At 31.4% G+C, this 24,860-nt stretch overlaps 2 protein-coding genes across 8 annotated transcripts; one reads left to right on the plus strand and one right to left on the minus strand.

Moving 5' to 3' along the window:
• Positions 1–119: 119 nt before the first annotated feature.
• LOC134718586 (gamma-aminobutyric acid receptor subunit beta-4-like) lies at positions 120–9,170 on the minus strand. Of its 2 annotated transcripts, XM_063581209.1 has the most exons (9): positions 9,059–9,150; positions 8,688–8,708; positions 7,064–7,189; positions 5,305–5,496; positions 4,360–4,620; positions 3,523–3,678; positions 2,143–2,319; positions 740–787; positions 120–225 (listed from the first exon to the last, which is right to left on the minus strand). In XM_063581209.1, exons 1-9 carry the CDS (start codon positions 9,071–9,073, stop codon positions 172–174), a joined length of 1,050 nt encoding a protein of 349 aa, XP_063437279.1. In that variant the 5' UTR covers positions 9,074–9,150; the 3' UTR covers positions 120–171. The 2 variants fall into 2 exon arrangements, with proteins under 2 accessions (XP_063437279.1, XP_063437280.1); XM_063581210.1 differs by lacking the exon at positions 8,688–8,708 and having other exon boundaries at positions 9,059–9,170.
• On the plus strand, positions 6,508–23,339 carry LOC134718585 (gamma-aminobutyric acid receptor subunit beta-1-like). Of its 6 annotated transcripts, XM_063581205.1 has the most exons (9): positions 8,437–8,462; positions 11,829–11,861; positions 12,700–12,822; positions 14,435–14,632; positions 15,948–16,208; positions 17,744–17,899; positions 19,214–19,390; positions 20,291–20,338; positions 20,866–23,339. In XM_063581205.1, the coding sequence occupies exons 2-9, from the start codon at positions 11,847–11,849 to the stop codon at positions 20,965–20,967; spliced, it is 1,080 nt and encodes a 359-aa protein (XP_063437275.1). In that variant the 5' UTR covers positions 8,437–8,462; positions 11,829–11,846; the 3' UTR covers positions 20,968–23,339. The 6 variants fall into 6 exon arrangements, with proteins under 6 accessions (XP_063437273.1, XP_063437272.1, XP_063437278.1 ...); XM_063581203.1 differs by lacking the exons at positions 8,437–8,462; positions 11,829–11,861 and adding an exon at positions 6,508–6,644; XM_063581202.1 differs by lacking the exon at positions 11,829–11,861 and having other exon boundaries at positions 8,360–8,462.
• Positions 23,340–24,860: the final 1,521 nt, after the last annotated feature.

Raw genomic sequence — 24,860 nt, forward strand, 5'->3', positions numbered from 1 at the left:
TTTTGTGTTTAAAGGAGCCTTACATTTTATTTATTTATTTGAAAAAAACAGGTCTTCAGAAAAAAATTAATGCACGCATATCTTTTTTTTTAAAATGTTTTATTGATAGAACAACATCTGTGTATTTACTCTTTACTCTTCTGAATGTTAATGTGAACTTATTACTTCTTGTCAGTGTTTGTGGGATATCAACCACGCATCACCCATTAATCTTACTGCCTTTTCCTGCAATTAAAAAATAAATAAAATACACAAATAACTACATACATGTACAATTGACTGTTTCCGTCAATTTCATTAGAATCTTTTTTAACATCTTGACGATTGAAAGCGTGTCAAATTGTATAGGCTTGTAAAGACCGTGTTTTGTGGTCACCACACTATGTTACAGTATTTTGTACTTTTTTTGTCGTTGGATTGTTGTCTCATTAACATGTTTCTCACATTTCCATTTACATATTTGTGATTTAATTGACTTAATATGAAGTTTAAATATCTGACATTCACTTCTATCCTGTAGGTGTAAACTGGATAATTCTGAAATTTAATTTGAGGTCTTGAAAAGTAAGAAATTGAGTCTGATAGACTAAGTGTCCCTGTGAACAAACTGGAAGGTGACGAAGACACTAAGACATTCCATATTAAGATACTATGTTTAGGGCTCTTATTCTTATGAAACATATTAGTTAATAAACGATACCAATGTGACATGTAATATTCGCCATTTTTTAATGCATACCTGATATGATTGTTCTTTTGACATGATAAAACTTCTTCGTATTAAGTACTAAAAGAGAAAGATTCAAAATATGAATAAATTTATACTTTGTTTTGATCATAAAATGCAAGTTTGATTTATAATGCTTTTCTCGTCCTTTTTTGCTTAAAAGAAATTAAAACCACTGAAATATAATTTGACAATAAATAAAAAGAGGTTGTAAACCGCATTATTATTCTCGGTATTTGATAAATATAGATTCTCACATTGATACCAGTGGATCATCGGATTTATCCAATCGAGATAGTTAAATTATCAATTTTAAAGTCCGAGCCGCCTCGGCGAGGACTTTAAAATTTATAATTTAACTATCGAGATTGGATAAATCCGATAATCCACGAGTAACTATGTAAGAATCTGTTTCTCTAATGATTAAAAAGACATTTTCTTTTTTTGCTAACCGAAAATCCCCTTCGAGTGCCTTTCACATTGCACGAAGTTGTCAATTTCATTAACACCTTTGATTCATTCAGTTGGCTAAAAAGGTCATGACCCTTAAAATCATCCAATGATCTTTTGAGATCACCAGCAACCACACGTTGATTAAATTGTTTTATGCAATGGGTTCGGAAAGGGATAAATTTCCATAGAGTTAGAGAAAACATTATATAATGTTGATGCAATTGAAAAGTGTGTGACATATTATTTAAAATTTTACAAATATCTTGTTTGTTTGCCAGTTTGTTGTGTGTTGTTATTTTTTTGTTATTTTTTTTGTGTGTTTTTTTGCTTTGCTTGTTTTGTTTTGTTTAAGATGTTTTTCTTTGTCCTGAATTATGGTTTCCCTCCAAATATCACCATAAATATAGCTTCTTACATTGATACCAGTGGATTATCGGATTTATCCAATCGAGATAGTTAAATTATCAATTTTAAAGTCCGAGCCGCCTCGGCGAGGACTTTAGTATTTATAATTTAACTATCGAGATTGGATAAATCCGATAATCCACGAGTAACTATGTAAAAATCTGTATCTCTAATGATTAAAAGACATTTTCTTTTTTTGTAAACCGAAAACCCCCCTTCGAGTGCCTTTCACATTACACGAAGTTGTCAATTTCATTAACACCTGTTATCATATTTTGATTCATCCAGTCAGCTAAAAAGGTCATGACCCTTAAAATCATCCAATGATCCTTTGAGATCACCAGCAACCACACGTTGATTAATTTTTTGTATACAATGGGTTCGAAAAGGGATAGTTTTCCATAGAATTAGAGAATATCATTTACTCAACATGCATGTGTATACACTATAACATGCATAAGATCGATAGAAATTGAATAAATTTAATATTCACATTTTTAAGCGGGAAATTAAAATCTCGTCAAATAATCTTTATTTTAGATGGTTAGTGTACATACCTTTATTAGTACAACGGAAATAAATATTAGATGATAAAGTGCATATAATATAACAAGAGAAACAAACGCCCAGAGGTCAGCTGTGTGTTGTATGTCAATGTCATCTATTCTGGACAATATACTATGCCAAATGGTACAAAGGAACATGAATATCATACAAGTCAATATGTATTTATCCTACAAAGAAAGAAAAAAAAAATCACTGGCTTATTTTTTTTTATTTACCCTACTTTTGATGTAACATAAAAGTTCTAAATTTTTTCGATTCATTAAAATGGATGTCACAATAAGTGACGGACTACATATTTGAAGTGGAAAGCTAAGTACAAACCAGTCTACAAACTAATATAACTACATCAGAATGCAAATAAAATACTTGACCTGACTGAATAGCCAAACTGATCACTACTCCTTTTTGTCCAGTTTTAGTACACTTATCGTTTGAAAGTCCTACTGTACTACCTGTACATGTACATGTATATATATATATATATATATACAACTCGTCTAATATATATATATATATTGTATACATGTATTAGGCTTAAATATATATATACATGTATTTAGACATTTAGTGAGTAGGATATGACAATTACATGTATCATTTGTTACATAGGTTGCGTATGCATTTGGATTGATTTCGCTTAAAAGACAGGTGCTATAAATAAAAGAGGATACACTCAGCACCTGTCCAGACATTTATCCGTCATGATATTTTCATTTGTGCTTTCATATGTGAACTTATTTTCTCACACGTTCGTACATGTCTTGTGCTTTTTTGCGGTGTTTTGAAATGTATCAGAGCAGTTGAGATAATCTGACATTATTAACTTCTATTAAATGAGGTTTTATGCATGTATCACCAATGAATATTTTCTCAAAATGATTAATTCTGTGGAAATTATACAAAATCACATTAGTTCAGAGGACATGTACTTCTTCTGTTGCATTTGTAAAAAAAATGTTCATTTAAAATCTTACATGTCTTGAGAACTTGAAAGCAGGTCACTTCCAAATTCAAAAAAAAAAATCCTGAAGTATATTTGCCAGAGATATATTGACACTATTATTATCTGTTGAAAATGTTTAATTTAAATCGTATTCCGTTCGACAATTAACTTTAAAAAATATGATATAAGATACACATAAACTAAAAGACAGAGATTCCTGTATACGCGTTTCAGAGTAAGAATAAAAATACCAGGTCACGAACAGATACAAAATGCGAAATAGAAAAACCTGATGACATAAAACAAGTCCAAATAATTATGACGTCTTGAAAGGATATTATATTTTTTTTTATTTTTTTTTTTTTTAATTATTTCTCTAACATAAAACTTGCTTTGAAACTAAACGAAATAACAATATCATACTTACAAGTGTTGTTAGATATGAAATCTTTGGAAGAACTTTATTGGTGATGAATCTAAACGTTACACCAATCAGAATTAGTAAAAATCCCAGGAAGATCCTGTTCTCTATCAGATCACGACTTACCGCAAATATCGTCAAAGGGAGACAACTAATAAAGGTCTGAAATAGAAAACGGGATTTCTATATGTTAATGTCTGACTGCAATTAATTCGAGTGCACGCAAATCAATGTGCGTGTGAAATGACATTAAACAGTTTTGGGGTTTTGCTCATGGTTGAAGAAAGTAATGTGACTTGCATTACTGTTTAACACCTTTGTCTTTTGTCTAGGATAATATAAGTATATTGAAAATATCATCAAATCAGAAAATTTAGGCAGATTTCGGTACTCTTATATACGCCGAGGTGTGCCAAATGAAATATGTTTTTGTGTATTCATTAAATTGATCTGTTGGTTGTCCAAACTACAGCCGTGTGCATATATCTATTGAAATATATGTATGAGAGTGAAATCGACCAAAACTCTTTGATGTCAATGATGAGTGGGATCTGGTGCTTTGACAGATTATATACAGACACACCTTGTGCTTAGTGTGCATAACCTTGAGAAAGATATCGAATTTCAACTAAATCCTACGCCGTTGTTAATTTACATATCTTTCTAAAATTGCGTGAAATATTGTCCACTGGACTAGATCAGACTGAATTGAATAAGGTATCAAAGTATACGTGCAGTATACTGTGAACTGTAATTAATTAAAAATTATTCTGCTTATCTTACATGTACTTATGTTGTAAAGTATATAGGTAAATCTCTAAATAACCCTTTTCTGTAACTTACCATTACTAAGAGTATGTTCAATATAAAATAACCAAATTTTCTTCTAGCCAAAGTCTTCAGTTTTAACAACGGAAACGTTGCCGAAACAAAGTCTGAAATGTCTTTAGAAATTTCTTTGATTTCTGCTTCAACAAAATCTCTAAGTTCCCATTCGTGGTCTCCAGTAAAACACGTGACTGTTAGAGAACTAATCTCGTTTTCATCTTCTAATAAAACTACTTCATCTAAGGGATGTTCAGAGGTTACGGATACACTTATCTCCTTCAATTAAAAGAATAAACAGAAATCGTAATTATATGATACATGAACAATAAATTAAAAGTTGTATTATAGGTGCCAATTATACGACGAGCCAACTAAGTCACATTGTATAAAATATTAGTAGGTAAAAGTACGTCCTGCAACACATGGCATTGAGTCACATTAAACAGCAAGCTATTAAAAGCCCCAAAATTACTAGAAGAAATATATTTAAACAGGACACAAATAATTATATATATATATAAAAAAAAAAAAAAACCTGTGTTGGCGCCATACCCTGCCCCTAAACAAACATGTGTACTAGTTCAGTAAAAACCGACGTCATACTAAACTCCGAAATATGTAAATAAATTAAAATTACAAATCAACAAGACTAACAAAGGCCTGAGACTCCCGACTTTGGACTGGCGCAAAAATTGCGGCGGGGTTAAGCATGTTTTTTTTTTATATCTTTACCCTCCCCTATATCTCTACCCAATAAAGAAAAAAAACTCACATCAATAGCACAGTAAAACTCAATTTAAAAGAAGTCCGAGTCCGATGTCAGAATTGGTAACAAAAGAAACTAAACAAAATGACAATAATGTTTAAATTCAGAAATGATCACTAGCAGTTAATTTCAATATCCCTCTCAGGCTCTTGTATCTTTCGTCTCTCGTTTTGAATCACACTTATAAAACTTACTTGAAAGTCAAAAGGGAAATCATGCAATTCTTGTCTTTCTTTAAATGTTCCTTTTATCCGCCGTTTTTCCACAATGTAAGCCTCGTTATTTTTATCAACCGTAACTTCCTTCCACACATTGTTTAAAACACTATTCTCTAAGTTCTGTACAACTAACTTCGGACTCCAGTACTCGCTAAAGTTGACTTTATCCTGCAAAGGTATAATGTAAACGAAAAACTTATTCATTCATTCTTATAATCAAAATAAGAAATTAACAAAATATCTTCACGTATATGAATAAATAAAGTAAATGTATGATAATAGCTGTTCTTTATTCCTTATTATTTCGACAGGTTGTGTGAGAGATACAAAATATAGCATGTGGGTCTGATGAATTGATTGAGTTCTGGCGATTATAAAGCCACTCCCCGTACTCTATGAAGTGATGAGTTTGGTTTGTTTTTTATGTTTTTTTTTGCGGCGGAGGCATGCAAAGTACAGGGGTAACTAATTATAACCACCGATTTTCAACAGGAAAACTGACAATTCTCGTCAATAACATGCTACATGTAGTTACATCTAGTAACATACGGACATCTAGACAAATCCGGACTCATATTGACATCACATAAAAATGCTCCCGTCACGATATGCATAAGATATTTGCCACTGGACGTTTAACTTCATTTCTTCATCTTTATTGTAAGCATCACATCTGAAATAAAGCTTCGTTTTTGCATAAATTTACTTTTTCTGACTAATTTTATATAAACCACATGTGAAAAACTCTCCGTCTAGGTCACCATTTGTAAAAGTAAACCATTACAAGTTAAAATGCGGTCTTCAACACAGAGCCTTGACTAACACCGAACAGCAAGCTAAACATGTAAAGGCCACAGACAATGACTAGACTTCGTGTAAATCCATGCAAACCGTTAAACCCAATAGTCTCATCTAAAAAAAAACGAGAAGTCAAACTAAAAGGCCTAACTGTTAGTGACCTTAAGAGCTTTGTATGATGAAATCTAGTGATTTCCTTTTAACATTTATATAACAAACCAAATGTTAGTCAGAGGTAATGGATTTTAAATTATGCTTTTAATAATTCCATAGACAATATGTACAGTTAACTCAAATACAAAAAGGTACTCAATACTTATGCATCGATTATTGTAAAAACAATATTTGGTACAAACAATGCAATACATTGACTAAAAATACAATTGTCTCTCTGTTCGATCAATTAAGTTCACTTGTTAACTTGTATCAAACATACTTTTAAAAAAATGGCCGCTACCGTAAGGATTGAAGCATATAAAACTACAAGTGGTAATGGTGACAGGAAAGAAAAACCAAAGGTAGGACCATAAGTCTAAGATATTTTGGAATATAATGCCGAGATCACAAAGAGACTTCCATGTAAATATAGTTTATACAATATTTGGTCATATTTATAAAAAAAAAGTCCGAGGCATAGACGAGAGTTTATTTTGAACGTTTGAAACAAAACAAATATAATTTTAGAATGACAGTTGAAAACACTTGTACAGGTAGTTGTTAAAAAAAATAGATATAGTTTTGAATGTATATGTAACTAAAAATGTCTAATTATTGATTATAGGTTTTGTTACATTTTAAGGAAGCTTGTGTTTATAAAATCTGTCACATATAGTTATTGCTATCGCAGTCTTTCAGATATATTGCAGAATGTGTTATGAGTGTTACGATCTCGTCAACAATCTGGTTATAGAGTACACTTTTAGATTTTAAACTTTACCTTTGTATTACCATCCAACTTTTTCTCTCTCCATCTTGCCTGGATGAAAACATTAGCGGCATAGTTTTCTGCTACAGTCTCTATATCTGTTATTTTTAAGAAAACGATCTTTAGATATACCTTTTTCTGTAACAAAATATTATATGAATTAAACAAAACGTCATGTTTATTCGTTATCAAAACATATCGTTTTGATTATTCCAAAAATTAATGCCAATGCAATGATGGTCGGTACACATTTTTTTTTAAAGTATTACATGTACAAGACCTACAGTGGTTATACAAAATGAAACGAGTGTGATTTGATATATGTTGCATATGTTTGAAAATATATAAGCATAATGCTACAGTATGATTTTTCCACGTAAATTCAGTCCTTTACTGCGTGATACATACTAAGAGCGAAAGACTCAAATATCCTTGCATCTTCGCTAGCCAAGGGTTACGATCCACTTTCGTTCTCTGGATCGTAACCCTTGGCTAGCGAAGATGATATCCTTGAAAATATTCAATACGAATGCAAATGTGGAATTGAATAAAATAAATAATCTGTTGATGTCATAAAAAACAACGAAAGCATCTTTAGTTTTTATTTGTATGATTATTATTATTTTGAGAGTAATTGCTACATGTAGCTCTTCAAACTCACAGTAAATAATCAATTAAGGACATCAAAAGGGTTCGAATGTACCAATCAACAACAAAAAAACCCGAATAGCTCAACTTGAACAACGTGATGAGCAGGATGTGCTTACCCTTCTGAAAATCCCCAAATCACGTGTATATATGAGGAATTCTTTGGTTCGGTAAGAAATGGCATTTAGGTTGGAAATTGATATTTTGTTCCCGCTCGAACATATTTGAGAAATATAACAGCTGTATAAATGTTACGTACCCACATTATTGAATGAGGACTTTGCATTCGTAAAGACATGTAAAATATAAAATTGCTAACGCAGAAACAAGTGCACGTGTTACGTTAACCATAATATATATCAGGCATGTAGCCAGAAATTTGGTGTATTTGAACTCACGAACACGACTTTAACAGTCACAATTTGTTTTCAAGGGTTCGGGTCCGAATCCCCTGAACCCCCTGGCTACGGGTATGTACAATGTATATAGTTGTACGTACTTTTCTTTTTTAAAATTCTGTTCATGTTTTGGACAAAGCATTTAATACTCATGTGTTCATACATTTAAAAGTAAACCCTTACAGTTTAAACTAACTTGGTAATCAATGAAATAAACCCACTATAATTTCGTATTGTTAATCCTTCCCAATTAAATACAGTTTCAACTTTAGTATTGTATAACATTATAAACAATGTCGAATTCTAATGCCGTAATCCTTGTTAAAAATAGTATTCGAGATCGGACAATCTTACGAGCCTCAAATGTAAGTAGATATTTTGGGATTTAGTATATGATACTAAATATCATCAATTATAAAGTGGTCATCACTGGATACGTTTGACATAAGGTTAGATAAGGGTGTAGGGTTGTCCTTATTATTCAAATTTCGATACAATATGCATGTTCTTTTTTGTATTGAATGAAATTAAGTCATAAGCAAAAAAAAGCAACTCGTGCACAACAAACCAGACTAGGAAAATCAACTTACCGCATTTTCATCCAATTTACCCTGTAAGTGTTTTAGTTTTTTAATCCATTATTGTATATTTATTAGAATTGTGATACATGTAACATTTTCGTAAGTAAGATTGGGTTAGTTAAATATAATATGAAATAGTATTAACCATAAGGAGAACGTTTCACCACCACCCTTTTTGGGGATTTGTTTGGCATTTGTTATTGTAAGTTGATGATAGGGTACTGGTACATACACAATGATATTTGAATTGGTGATACATTTACATCTGTGCATGCGCTTAATGAGCAAAATAAAATAAAACAAAACATACGATGACCTACTCATACATTTTAGGAATGACTACTACATGTACATATACCAGACAAGCATAGAGGACTTACCGCTGTATCGTCCATTTTATTACATAGTGCATTTAATTAAGTTATTTTTAAACCATTATTGTCGATTTGTGTATTGATCAGAATTGTGATATATTCCTATATCATGTATATTGTTTCCATTGTCCACTGTATATAGAAGACATTTAAAAATCAATTATGACGGTTTAAATTTTTTCGAGGTTCAAAATGGGCTAGTTTACCCGTTCGAATTGTTTTACGTTTGTAATTTCGGGGCCTTGTTACCTGTCTATGCGGTGTGGGCGTTGTTCATGGTTGAAGGCCGTATGGTGACCTATAGTTAATCATTTCTGAATTATTTGGTCTGTTGTTGAGAGTTGGCCCATTGTCAATAATACCACATCTTCCTACAATGTAGATTTATAGTTTTACTACAACAAGTCAGCCAGATTATGTGGTCCCTCGATGAGTGATTGTACTGGGTAATCAATGTATCGGAATCGGTCGAAAAATGGTTTTATACAACAAGTCAGGAATGTGACAGTTATAATCTTTCGTTTGATGTGTTTTGAGCTTTGGTTTTGTCATTTGATTAAGGACTTTCCGTTAAGAATTTTAATCGGAGTTCAGCGTATATGTGATTTTACTTTTTTTTTTTGTACCAGCGATATCTTCTTCACACCTCATCATAGTTGATGGATGAGAAGATGGAAAAGGGAGAAGGGGTGTGGGTGGAGGTACATTATATCGACTTATTTACTTTGAAATGAAAATCAGCAAAACAATCAAAGCTATTGTAATCATGAATAGATAAATCATGCTGTGTAGTTTTGGTTTTAATGTGACAAAAACATATGATATCCTAATTGGATCCCACCAGTATAAAATTTTGTCAAATTATATTGTTAGAACTATTATTATATTTCTTTTTACCGATGATTTAAATAAACAATGCAAGTTTAAAAGTATTTGGTTATACATACAATATTTTTTTCTCTACTGAAATTACAACGTGTAATTGAATGATATCCCATTTTGGCATAGTTAAATCTGTAAAAGTTGACATTTAGAATGAATTGAACATGGCCGAAATAGTAAACGGGGAAAGTAAATCTATAAAACCCAAACCAAAGGTATGTTACTGTGATCTATGATAAGACAGTTTTATTTTTTAAAGTTAAAAACTTTCTTACTGAGAAAATCAAAATGTAGAAACTTGTTTTAACAAAGTTATTTATAGCTTACACAACCATCAACTGATTTGATATTATTTGAACTAGAATGATTTTTTTTGTGTGCAGTCCGTAACCCCGACTGCTTACAAAGTGTGATTTAGTTGAAACGTAAACTAGTCACACTTTGGGCTGTTTGTTTATATGAAAAGCAGATGTGGTATGCTTGCTAGTGAGACAACTTTCCACCAGAATTGCCAATGACGCAACTCTCCACTGTAAACCAAATGACACAGACATAACCAGCTACATGTCATTGTACGACCTTCAACACTGAGCAAATCCCATACCAAATAGACCAATCGAGCCTTAATTTATAGAACATCGGACATGCTTATACAAAATATGTAGATTTTTACTTTTTCTTGTTATAATATATATATATCCTATGGAAACCTCGACAATCATTGTAAGTAAAGTTCTAATAGTATCATTCTTATTATTGACACGAACTTATTTAAATGATTGATCCTTGATCTTCGTTTTGAATGCAAGCCTGACTACAGCGTCTATCATATAACATTCCTTATAAATATAAATTTAAACTATATACAAGACAAAGACAAAAACAACCTTTAATGTTTTGTATATGTATAGTTGTTATGCTACACATGTGTGATATTGATATAATTAAACTTTATAATGGAAAATAAGGTAGGCAAAGTTAAAATATGTATTTTACAACTATTTTTATTAGAGGTAAAACATTCCCACAATTCAGTTGTCTCACATGCTAAATTCTTTATCTAATTTTAAAAGTAAAACATAATATGCACGTGTACAATTTCTTGTGTACAATTTGGAAATTAGTATGGCGTTCATTATCACTGAACTAGTATATATTTGTTTAGGGGCCAGCTGAAGGACGCCTCCGGGTGTGGGAATTTCTCGCTACATTGAAGACCTGTTGGTGACCTTCTGCTGTTGTTTTTTTATTTGGTCGAGTTGCTGTCTCTTTGACACATTCCCCATTTCCATTCTCAATTTTACGTGTATTACTTGTTCGATGCCTATGTCGTAGTTACTGACCGTAATTCTCAAAGGTCAAGGTAAAAAACGGGATAGCCAAAGTACATGTAACATGTAAATTAAAACACGAGATGCTTTTTAACCAAATTTAACCTCTATTAACTAATACCGTTTCGTTGGTCCCATGGGTACGTAATTGCCTCGAAGGAGGCAAATGCGGAAGTTCTTGGGTTCGATCTCCAGCCGGGTCAAACCAATGACTTGCAATACTGTATTTGAAGGTTCTCCTTATGATAAGTAAGAGCAAAGACAGGTCAACTCTGAGTCAGAATAATGTTTACCGATAGAGTTACATGCCTTCCTGTGGTCCCGTGAAAAAGCATATGCAAAAGCAAGCTAAGCATGTCGGTCTAGTACCAAGCAAGGTTTATAATCATATTACAGTTAATACGTTCTCGCTATGAATTAACAATTAGTTTGCCACTGGACGTTAAATAGTCATCTATCAATCTTTTATCCGCTTTATCTATTACATGTATATAGTGCAATACATGAAATCCTGTAGCAACAAAAAGGCCTATCGATATTAGCAAAGTTCTCTTCTAATCTAGCTTTGATGTACATGTACCATGTCAGGTTCGCAGGTGAGTACTGCTAAGTGTCCCTCCTTCATTTTTCTTTAAAAAACATATATTGTAGTAAAAGCGTTCAAGTACCTTTGTAGACAAATACCCAATCCTCAACTATTAACAAAAAAAATATATGTCCATCCCTCGACATGTATATGTATTGTGTCCTGTACATAATTTTAAATCTTCTAACATGATGTTTAAAATTCAAATATGTTGTAAATTATTAATGTTGGTTTTATTTTTAGGAATATATAAAATGTGTTTACTTAGTAATAATACGTTACAATTTATTTTTTAACAATCCTGCAGTTGTACATAAATGGTAAACTGTTAGATATTTAGATATATTGTCTATAATCTCTGTAAAAAGAAGCTGAGTAATGCAATCTCATTAGTTTTGTAATCTAATATTTGAAAAACTTCAATATTCTTCATTTTCTCTCTCGTTAAAGCTCGATCAGTTTAGTATAATGTTCCTTCATTTCTACGTTCATATACGTTTATGAACTCTTCTAAAAACTTTTTATAAAAGTATGATGAGGGTTTTTACAAAATGAATAATTATTATGCATGGATGCATCCTAGTTCAAACATGTATAGATAGTCAATGCATTTATTATTCCACGTAGCAGTTATCAGTATTTTTTGATTTTGCTTATCTTCATTGTGGAGAGGGCTCACATAGGCTTTGCCTGTTGTCCAATCCAATTCAATTAATTTGAATAAGATATTGTTTAAACTAAACTAAATTAAAATTCACATTGAACAATTATTTCATCAAGTACAATGTATGCTGCCCCCTGAAATTGTCAATCTAGTTTAATATTTATGAAGCTTATTGTTTTTCCAGAAAAGCGTTTTCATAAAGGTAACTTTTCTCAAGATTAGTAACATTGAAACAGTCAAAGAGCAGTTCTCAGCAGACGTCTTTATCAAAGCAAGATGGCGGGAACCAAGCTTAGACCATAGCAAGGTATACGACAGTAATAAATAAAAAAAAAACATATCTTTTACATTCAATGTATGTTCTCTTTGCTCGTGAGATTTTCCTTACATAATTTACATCATCCAGTATACTATGCAGCTGTTGATTATTTGTGTTGTTGGGCTACTGTCGAATACGAATACTTTATTTCTCATAAAACTACAATTACATAGTTATAGAGAACATACATAAATATAACTATGAGGTACAATTTTTACAAGCATGTGTGAACAATACAATGAAATTAACTTGTAGGACTGACTTTCACATTTATAACTTTGATAAATTTACATAGTTTTTCTAATATTACAATTTTACATGAATTAAACAGTTGATCAGATGAACGTTTATAACGTATTTCCATTTATTTATATGTAATATGTGTCACTGTCCTTGAGTCCAAAGCACATACCAACCGTTTCATGATACACCACTAATGTTGTACATACACAATAAAGTATCAGTACTAGAAAGTTGGTTGATGCAAATACATTGGTGTTGTAGGCCTAACGAAAAATATATAAAATCAAGGATAGCTCGCCTATTACATAACTCTTTTTTATAAGATAACATAGTTCCTTGTGTTCATTCTGTTCGTGGTTTTTTTTGTAATTTGTCTTCAATATTTCTTTTTCCAAAATAGTGTAGCATCAAGCATATGACTTACTGTACACAAAACCGTTACCCGAAATACAGACAGTATCGAAAGACAATGCTAGCTCATAATATGAGAGATACAAGCATGACCAATTCAAAAACACCACTCTGTTTTGCATATACATGTATGATATGCAAAAAATATTATCTTGTTAAAAAGTTATTTATTCTGCAAAAGACATCCAAGGCATACAATACGAAAATTAAAATTGCAAATGGAAAGGGGTAATGTGTCGAAGAGACATCAACCCGACCATAGAACAGACAACAGCAGAAGGTCACCAATACATGTAGGTCTTCAATGCAGTGAGAAATTCCCGCACCCGAAGGTGTCCTTCGGCTGGCCCCTTAATAGATATATATACTAGTTCAGTGATAATGAACGCCATACTTAACTCCAGATTATTCATAAGAAACGAAAATTAAAAATAATACAAGACTAACAAAGGCCAGAGGCTCCCGACTTGGGACAGGCGCAAAAATGCGGCGGGGTTAAACATGTTTCTGAGATTGAAATTTTAAAAGATCCTTTGCGGCATAATTGTCCCAAAACAACAAGTGAGATGTTGGCTTATGTCAGTCTGACGGCAACCCAACGAAACGGATAACATGACATCTTGAGAAAATCACATAAACTTAAACGCTAGTCGAGTGTAAAAAACAATATTGTTTTTTTCAAATTTACTTACATTGAAAATATTTCACTTACCATCAAAGCGGGAAAAAAATAATACAGAAAATACAAATTATAATTAAACTTAATAGCAAATACGATGCGTAAACTGAAAATGATGTTATTTATTGATTTGGTATTTTATTTTCTCGATCAGAATATGTAGTACTTCCCACTGAACATTAAGCAAATGACAATCAATAAATCGATCTTACTTCTTGTTATCATTTCATAGTGACAAAAACCTGCATTAACTATACTTGTTTGTAGGTTTCAGATAATCTGAAGTTAGACCAGTATTGGAGCCCCAAGTTAGTGGTCCAGAATGTACTTGGTAGTCCGAAACAATCGTCATGGAAGGAACTTAACTTTGGTAAAGGAGGAGAGGCGTTTATTGTGGAGAAGAGAAGGATCAAAGGAACTTTCGCAGAAATGTTGGAACTAAGAATGTTTCCGTTTGATTTTCAGGTATGTACAGAACTCATGTAAGGCAACAACCATTCAACTTCAAAAGGGGTTTGGGGGGGGGGGTATTTTTTTTTCTTTTTTTCTTTTTACCTTTTCTTTTTTCTTTTTTATTTAAAAAAAAAACCAATTTGATTGATAGCGTTGAAAAAAAACCTAACCTTCGTCTCCGCTGAAGTGAAATAGTTGCTCCCTAATTTTTCGCATTTTTGGGGTAAGAAGACACGAAAGCCCAACATGCATATATCTGAAAAATGTTATTTTAAATTCTACCCTCCTACGAATATGACACAGTTTAAAATATGTAACTATAAATTCTAAACCACGTGCGTATATCATGTACATACAATGTATGTATACATTTGTAGATAGTCGTACGTATACACTTATAACGAGGTTGTTTCAAATATATACATTGCAATAATTAGATGCCTTGATGAACACAGATACAACAAATATTGATCTCATTGTATGATATTATTAGCGGACTTAATTACACAGTCTTTGCTATAATCTTCTTTTGTCTTGTCAAGTCTTTTGTTCAAGAGATCACTATCATATACATATATCATTGTTTTATCTCAATATCAGATATATTGATTTCGTCCAATTGTAGCTCTAATACACCCCTGTAACAACATTGTCTGTGTATTTCATATACTGTAGATGAGATTTTAAATTAATAAAGGGCCAATCTTATGTTGTTTGTCTAGAGATACAAATAATTTTAAATTAATAGACCTAGCTTTTAACCTTTGAATTTAATATAGACAGTTGATATTAGTTTAGTGCATATGAAAAAGACACAATGTAGACTTTTTAATTAAATATAGGTTGCTCCTTACGGACAACTAACGCGTTCTATTCCTCTGAACTATAAATAGTATATCAACTAAAATATAAGAAATAAATTACCCCGCGTCCCCGTCCCCTAAACACAGTATATGGTTTTGAAAAGGATGATAATACTTGCACTTTTAAAATAACGAAAAGAGGTTTAGACTGCCTTAATCCAACTAGTTCTGTAATACATTACTAATATATATCTCCAAAACTTTTAGTTTTTTTATTACGTTATATATAACATATATATAAGTCGTTTTATATCTTTGTTGAGATGTTTGAACATGGATAACAAATGTGACCTTTATTATTATGTACCAGTCTGTATATGTTTTGTGTTTTGCGTACTATAATTTGTCTGTTTATCTGTTTGTCTTTTGGGTTTTTTTTAGCCATGGCGTTCTCAGTTTATTTTCGATTTATGCGTATCTTTCGCGTCTCTTGTAATGCATAACCGCATTGTTGATTTTTTCAGGATATAAGTGTAGTACTGACATCAGAGCACCCTATCCAAGAACTTGAGATTTTAGAGGACGAACAAGAACTTAGCTCAATGAATGTTTCATGTTTTGTTGATGTCCAAGAATGGGAACTAAAAGACTATGTAGTAACTGAAGCTAAACAGATGACAAAAGAATTCTCAGAAACTAAAAATATATCATTTCCGTTATTGACAGTGAAAACTTTAGCTGTCAGACAATTTGGATTCTTTGTGTGGAATATACTAATCATAATGGTAAGTAAATTAATTAGGGACAAGGAAACATTTTATGTCTCTTTATGTCCTCGATCTCATTGTACCGTGCACGTATCTGCCCCCAAAAATGTTACATTTTCGTGATGTTTGGTTCGATTGCAAAATATACTACAACCTTTTTTTAAACATGTTTTAAAAAACACAAAGGGGTGATGGGGGAACTTTCTTGCTCAAGAACTAATAAAGTGCAGCTGTTACACTACTATTTTTTTTGTGCTCTTGCTTTCTACCTTTTGACTTTATTTTTAAAAGTTTTCATATACAAAATTCAGTTAAAACTGTCAGGATGAGATTAACATAATGCATATCAATTGAATGATTATTGGTATTTAGAGACTCTTTTGTCTCTCTTGACTGTATTCAGGAGGCCAGGTGTCATTGATGAAGAAGGTTGGAATCGCAAAAGAGAACCACAGACCTTCGATTTAGTTTCTGTTAATTGAAGGCAGTGGCTATTCGTCCGGCTAGCCGGACAAATAGTAAAAAATATCTATTCATCCGGCAAGCCGGACAAATAGTATTTTTACGGTTTTTCGCTATTTGTCCGACAAAAACATAATGATAAAGATAGAGCTTTGTGTTTTGGAGGTTTTAAATAAAGCACGAGTTGTTTCAAACAAATTTGTTTAACATCGTTTTATGAAAAAGAACTCATTCTAATAATAAAAAAAAACTATACATTTGATTCAGATTTTTTTTATCTTAATATTCTAAAGGAATTTGGGTAGGAGGGGGGATTGGATGATTCTCTCTTTTGTAGTTCTGCCTATGAATTTCATGTAAGGTAAATAGTCGGGCCAATCATTATTGGCTTCATCTATGATTCCAAAAGATCCTGAATTTATTGTTTCTGTGAAGTTTGGTTAAAGGAAGGTCCCCATATGATTATGCACGATTCTTCATTTAAATTGTTCGGCGATTTTTAATTCATAGGAAATTAGAGAAATAGGGCAGGCACGTGTAACCTGTCCCCAAAAGTAGGATTTTGTTTTCGATAAGATTGTTTTAGAAAAAGATGTGTATTAAATACAACAGAAAAAAAGGGGGCGTGTACCCCAACACTGGTGTCTTATTCACAGTCGAGGCATATCAGTATGTTCATATATCTCCGTTGTAGTAGAACTTGAAAATAATGCATCCAAGCAAGTTTGATATAGTATTTTTCATTCAAGCAAGTTTGATATAGTATTTTTTCCCGAATGCGTTTTGACTCCATAAGGTAAATGGGGGTAAATCATCAATTTCACTTCGATTTCAGGCTCATTCCTCACAGTTAACATGTACACGCTATTGTTCTGGAAGCACTCCTATATATTGAAGATTTGCGCATTCGCAGACGGATGGCCGGACGAATAGAGATTTTTAACTATTCGTCCGGCTACAATCTGTAATCTGTTAGCTAGCCGGACGAATAGACACTCCGTTAATTGAACAACACAAACTGGAGAGAATATCAGATGAAATGATGGAGGAACAACTTAAACTCTTTATCAAAGTTTTTCTTTTTTTTACAGACCATCATCAGCTTGTTATCCTTCACAACATTTGCTGTCGACAACACTAAACCACAGAACAGATTACAGCTAGGGTTTACATTAACATTGACGGGCGTTACCTTCAGATTTGTCACCAATCAGAGTTTACCTAAGATATCGTATCTTACTAAATTGGTAAGTATTTTTCATATAATATGTACCCGTCTTTGAATTTATTAAATTAATTTCTAAATATTGTTGTTTCAATAGAATTTCAATAGTATGCCTCTCAAATTATAAGATCGCTATCAGAAGTATGAAACTATTAAAAACTCTAGTTGCACAACGGAGATGCGGAAACTTTTCTAGTCTTTGAATAAAGATAAGTTCGAAGTCAGGAAAACTAATTCAAAGTATATGTCATTGACTTACTAACGTATAAAAAGAAGATGTGGTATGATTGCCAATGAGACAACTATCCACAAAGTACCAAAATGACACAAACATTAACAACTATAGATCACCGTACGGCCTTCAACATTGAGCAAACCCCATACCGTATAGTCAGCTATAAAAGGCCCCGATACGACAATGTAAAACACTTCAAACGAGAAAACTAACGGTCTTATTTATGTAAAAAAAAAACGAAAACAAATATGTAACACTTAAACAAACGACAACCACTGAATTACAGGCTACTGACTTGGGACAGGCACATACATAAATAATGTGGCGGGGTTAACCATGTATCATTTTAGTATTTGCATATACTATTGTTGTGTGTAAGATATATATATACTATTCTGTATTATATTGTTTTCTAGGATATATACATATTGTTTTCTAGGATATATACATATTGTTTTGTATTATATTGTTTTCTAGGATATATACATATTGTTTTCTAGGATATATACATATTGTTTTGTATTATATTGTTTTCTAGGATATATACATATTGTTTTCTAGGATATATACATATTGTTTTGTATTATATTGTTTTCTAGGATATATACATATTGTTTTGTATTATATTGTTTTCTAGGATATATACATATTGTTTTGTATTATATTGTTTTTTAGGATATATACATATTGTTTTGTATTATATTGTTTTCTAGGATATATACATATTGTTTTGTATTATATTGTTTTCTAGGATATATACATATTGTTTTCTAGGATATATACATATTGTTTTGTATTATATTGTTTTCTAGGATATATACATATTGTTTTCTAGGATATATACATATTGTTTTGTATTATATTGTTTTCTAGGATATATACATATTGTTTTGTATTATATTGTTTTCTAGGATATATACATATTGTTTTGTATTATATTGTTTTTTAGGATATATACATATTGTTTTGTATTATATTGTTTTCTAGGATATATACATATTGTTTTGTATTATATTGTTTTCTAGGATATATACATATTGTTTTGTAATATATTGTTTTCTAGGATATATACATATTGTTTTGTATTATATTGTTTTTTAGGATATATACATATTGTTTTGTATGATATTCAACTTTTGCATCAGTATTTGGCACGCAGTTATAACCCGGTTTAAAGACAACTCGAACCAAGATTCAATGGACTTCTGGGCATTTATTATCTTTATAATTATATACAGCGTCTTCCAATTGATATACTTTATGATTGTCGTCGGGAGTGTAAGTATAAATAAAGGCAACTGTTAAACTAGTATACCGCTGCTCAATAGTCATAATTCGATTACACAAATGTAAATCCGGGTAACAAACTAAAACCGAGGAAACACATGAACTATAAGAATAAAACAACAAAATAACAGAAACACTGAACTACAACATGTATACAGCAAAAACAAACACTATCATATATAGAAACATACTGTAGATAACAACTGACATATTCCTGATTTGGCACAGAACATCTGCAAAAGGTGGGTTAAACCTGGTTATAAATGTTAACTACATTGTACTCAAGATAAAATAAGTTTGCCAGTAATTCAGTGGTTGTTGTATGTATTATATCAGATTTTGTTCGTTTATTTAATGGATTGTGCTTCGTGCATAACTAAGCCGTTAGTGTTCTTGCTTGAATTGTGTGGTTACTTATAGCAAATGGTCTGTATCAATCTTACCACTTTTTTCTTATTTTCATATGTCCTCAATAAAAGCAACAGTAGTATACCGCTGTTGAAAACTCATAAATCCATGGACAAAAAACAAAATCGGGGTAACAAACTAAAACCGAGGAAACCGCATAAGTGTATATATTGTCGAGTGATGTGGTATTTCGGTTTATTTAAGACTAATATAATTGTATAAATTCACTTTGTTTGAGCTTTGGTTGTTAGTTGTGGCATTGGCCATCATGCCTCATCTCCTTACTTGTTTTACATAAAAGTGTATTCGTAAATCAACCTTTGTGGTTCTAAGAACGACATCATTCATAAAATAAACCTGTTTTAAATACCGGTAGAATAAACAATATTGTCTTTAAATATATCAGCTGTGCTTGCCTTTTACTGATTAAAAATATAATGTCCCATTTCCATGTACACTTATCATTTCTACATTATTTTTCAGTATTTCTGGAGAAGAAGAAAGGTACAGCAACTAGAAAAAGAATACCAGGTAAATATGATACTAATATTACATAAAACCGATTTGGAAACACCAACTACAAATTAAATATAGAGATAACTAAACCATTGGAACAATAATTCTTCAATGAAGCCGTCAAGTAAACTCTTTTATAGTGTTTCAAAGGGAAATATGTCTTTCAAAGGAAACAACTGTTTGTGTTTTTTACTAAAAGAATTATGGTTGATGGACACCTGTTTTTTAACGATGACCGTCACTTTTTCGATTTTTAAACTAAAAAATAAATTAAATAGTTTGACAGACATATGTCAAGTAAATCCCGTTTGATTATGGTACATTGAAATTATTCTAAACATGACCATCATAACACGTAATTTTGACTACCATTCACTGTTTTGACAGAATGTCTAGTATTTGAAAGATACTTTCTCTGTATGAAAATAAGATATTGAGTATGATTACCAATGAGTCAACTTTCCATCATTCAGAGACCATATGACGTTATGACGTGAAGTATTATATTTTAACCGTTTATCGAAACTGCTTTTTTCTTTCAGGAGAAAGCAATTAAGCTGATAGGAGAATCCTGGAAAAGCAATAGAAAAATTACGAGTAGATCGAAAGTTAGAGATGGTCGAGCATCACTTTTCTTTGGATAAAACCATACCTGTAAAACACATGAAACAATTGCACAAGTTCAAACATTTAGAAAATCTTCCATAGTATTGAAGATTTAAAGTTTTTAAAGAGACAGCACATTTGCATGTTATTTGGAATATACAATGACATATAAACTTAAATATTTGCCAAATTAAAAAAGACATTTTTTACCCAAAACTTGTACTAACAAATGTTTTTAAATGCATCTAATAAGATACTCCAATTAAAAGAAGAAAACAAAACCCAGACCTTTGATACAGAAAGGACAAATCATTGGAGTTTGTGTGCTATCGTTTTTTTTAGATTTAATATATACATCATATTGATGATTGACATTTCTTGTCCTTATTGCAACACTGCGATTTTTTTTTAATTTTTATTCAACTATAATGCGATTTGTAAAATTTGCTTGATTTGTTGGAGTTGTGATTTTTTTTATTTGATAAATGACTTTCTGTTTCTGTTTCGAATCTTCCTGGAATTTCGGTATTTTTATATAGATAGTAGTTTATATTGATATTATCGGCTGGACAATACATGTACATGTGTCTTTTTTGTATGTTTTTTTTTAATCTTGCTCCATTATAAACGTGTTTTTGAGTTTATTGTGACTTCCATTTTCACTGCATTTAAGAATTGAATGTTTCTTTTTGTAACCTAATTGGGGTGTAAAAGAGTCGACCGAAGTACATTTTGAATGAAATGCTAAAATTTTTGAAATCTCAATAAATGCAAAAAAGTTTAAAAAAAAAGGTTTTCGTCTAAAATTAATGCTTAAGATATAAAAACAACACACTGTTAATTTGGAACCTTTGGCATAAGTTTAACGATTGTTATCGTTTTTATCAATTTTAGTTTACATATACTGTCTATGGTAATTTAATGGATAATGTTTTCATTTTACGATTTCTTGTGGAGCCGGACTTTGCTTTACAAATAAACGAAGAATTGTACGATTTAATAAAAAAAAGAATTGATGGCAAACAGGGTCTAAACCTTTAAATGAGAGGTTGGTATCATTAGTTGGAACTTCTTTGTTTTTAAAATCGTCGTTTTATGTCAATTTTGTCAAAAATATCAAATTTAGCCAAATGAGTCATGAATTTTTTTTTCTAAACGGATTTATACTTCCATCATGTCCATGGTCATTAAGTATTACTACCTTCCATAGTGGTCTTTTAAACGGAAAACTTCATCTTGAAATTGGAAAAAAGTCGCGTATCGTTTTATTTGTGGACTAGTTTATATCAACACCATGAGATGGTGACAAGGGAACGTCACCATCTAAAAATGAATTATTAACGATAGGAAATGAAAAATCATCTCTTTTATCATATAAGAGGGACGAAAGATACCAAAGGGACAGTCAAACTCATGAATCTAAAATAAACTGACAATGCCATGGCTAAATATGAAAAAGACAAACAAACAACAGCACCCATGACTCAACATAGAAAACTAAAGAATAAACAACACGAACCCAACCAAAAAACTAGGGGTGATCTCAGGTGCTCCGGAAGGGTAAGCAGATCTTGCTCCACATGTGGCACCCGTCGTGTTGCTTATGTGATAACAAATCCGGTAAATAGTCAAATTCGGTAGGTAACATTCATGAAAGGGAAGGGGATTGTAGTTACGACGTAAGGAACATATCCGATATCATTTGTGAAAAGGTTATACCATAACGGCCAACCAACTCGTGATGGCGTTCGTAAAAATTTCGAAGGGATGATTTCAACTTCACCATTTGGAACTCTTGGTTTAATAGCTTCCTTGTGAGCAGCAACCCTAAACCAAGAAAATAATAATAGGAAATGCAAGCACGGGAATATTGTTTCAGTTGGGAGATATTTACCCCGTATGCAGGTGCTGCTGGAATGTTGCTACTCAGAAATGGATTATCATAAAGTTTTATATCAAGTTTTTCGTTAATGATATAGATATCAAGATCAAGGAAAGTGCAGTGGTCATTGTTAGTATTAGGTTTATTTAAAGTAAGTTCAACATGATGAATTTCTGTAGTATACATATTGAAGTCGTTATTATTGAAAGCCAAAATATCATCCAGATATCTATTAGTATTGTGTTACGATCATCTATTTCATGTAAAATAATTATCACATGTTGATAGATAAGAGATAAAGAATACTTTTACTAATTCATAAATTAGGAACTATAATTAAAGCTTGTCAGCGGCTTGACCGCAAATATTTATGTATCCGGTATCTTGTTTATTTTAACCACGTGCAATATGAAAATGTCAGGGTTTTCCCATAGTTGTATTCTTGCACGTGGTTACCATGAATAGTGCAGGTCAGTTGTGATATTATACTTGAATGGTTAACATCATTAATAAAATGTAGTGTCTTCATTAGTCTGGATTATTTAGGTTCCTAATGGAACTTGTCCCCACTTTGGCCACGCAACACCTGTTAAATTTTTGTATCAAATGTTGTTTCGATGGGTCTTTGTAAATATTAGTCATAAATTGTAACTCATAGCAATACAACAAAATCAAGTACATATCTGAAGACCTCGCCGTTACTTAAAGTTGGTTTAAATGCTTATAAAAACTTACAAAAAAATTAAGACCATAAAATTCAGTCACATCTAATTTATCGTATAAACATAAACAGTCAGATGCACCAAGATTAAATGATGCAATGCCAAAATATTCCTTTAAGTATCGATAGAATGTTACGTAGGATCGTAAATGTTCAATCATATGAGCAATACTTTGTTGTTATGCTTTAATTTGTAGATAACAAAACCAAAAGTTAAACCGATAAACATAATATTCAAAGATCTTGTAATAGTGTGGAGTAGAAAACTTTGGTAATGAGGTTATCAAAGGGAGTGACAAGTAAACGCGAATCGAAAAGTATTTACTCAATATAATGTTATAAAATTTCAGAAATTTTAGTGAAAATGAAAACAAATAGATGTTTCTGATTTTCGTTCTTTGGAAAATTGATTGACTTTAATTTATAACAAGTAGTAACCTACAATCTATGTCGGCTTTTAGTCATATTACATATACATATGTCCATCTAAAGGTATATCAAAACGTCCTTCCGTTGTGACAATGAAAGCAAAACATTCCTACTATTGACTCCGATAATTTACAAACACCTCAGTTAAATATTCGACATATATAATAGTAATTTCTAAAGTACTGCACATTAAATGATAGTCAGAGCTATCGTGTAATATAGTAGTGCAAAGGGTTATTGTTTTCGGATACAGTATACTGATATAACACATATAAATATACATTCAAATTACCTATAGAAAAATGTTTGAATAATAACCAAAGATAATATATGATACCATGATACACTACAAAATTAAGCCTAAAATGGCACAGCATCACTAAACAAAATAGTAAAATCATGAACATGTAATATATATTTCGGATGTTCTTCATCAGTAAGATGCTAATGATTCTTATCTTGAACTGAAATAACAATCTTGATCGTCCTACAAAATATTTGTCAGCAAGTTATAAATAGGTTAGCGAAAGATAATTTATTAAAGATCTGTTTAAATAAAATAGCTTCCTTGTCGATATATTTAGACGATTTAGTTGTAATACTGTGGTATTTCTCGGAACCCTATACAATCGAATTAATTGAACGCCTATAAATTATTTATTTATCATATTTATCTATACAACATATGTCTTTTAAATATAGATAACATTGAAATCAGGTGAACATATTGGACCGTTGTCAAACGAAATGGTTGTAGCTTTTATTTGTCGGGAGCGAAGATTAACGCTACATGTTGGACATGTTTTTATAATAATCTACATATTATTCTTATTTTATTCAAAACGAATTTCTAATTATTGCGTTAAAAGGTTTCTCTTTCTCAAAATAAGAGATATAAT

Source organism: Mytilus trossulus, chromosome 5 (genome assembly GCF_036588685.1).
Source record: "Mytilus trossulus isolate FHL-02 chromosome 5, PNRI_Mtr1.1.1.hap1, whole genome shotgun sequence".
NCBI classification, from domain to species: Eukaryota; Metazoa; Mollusca; class Bivalvia; order Mytilida; family Mytilidae; genus Mytilus; species Mytilus trossulus.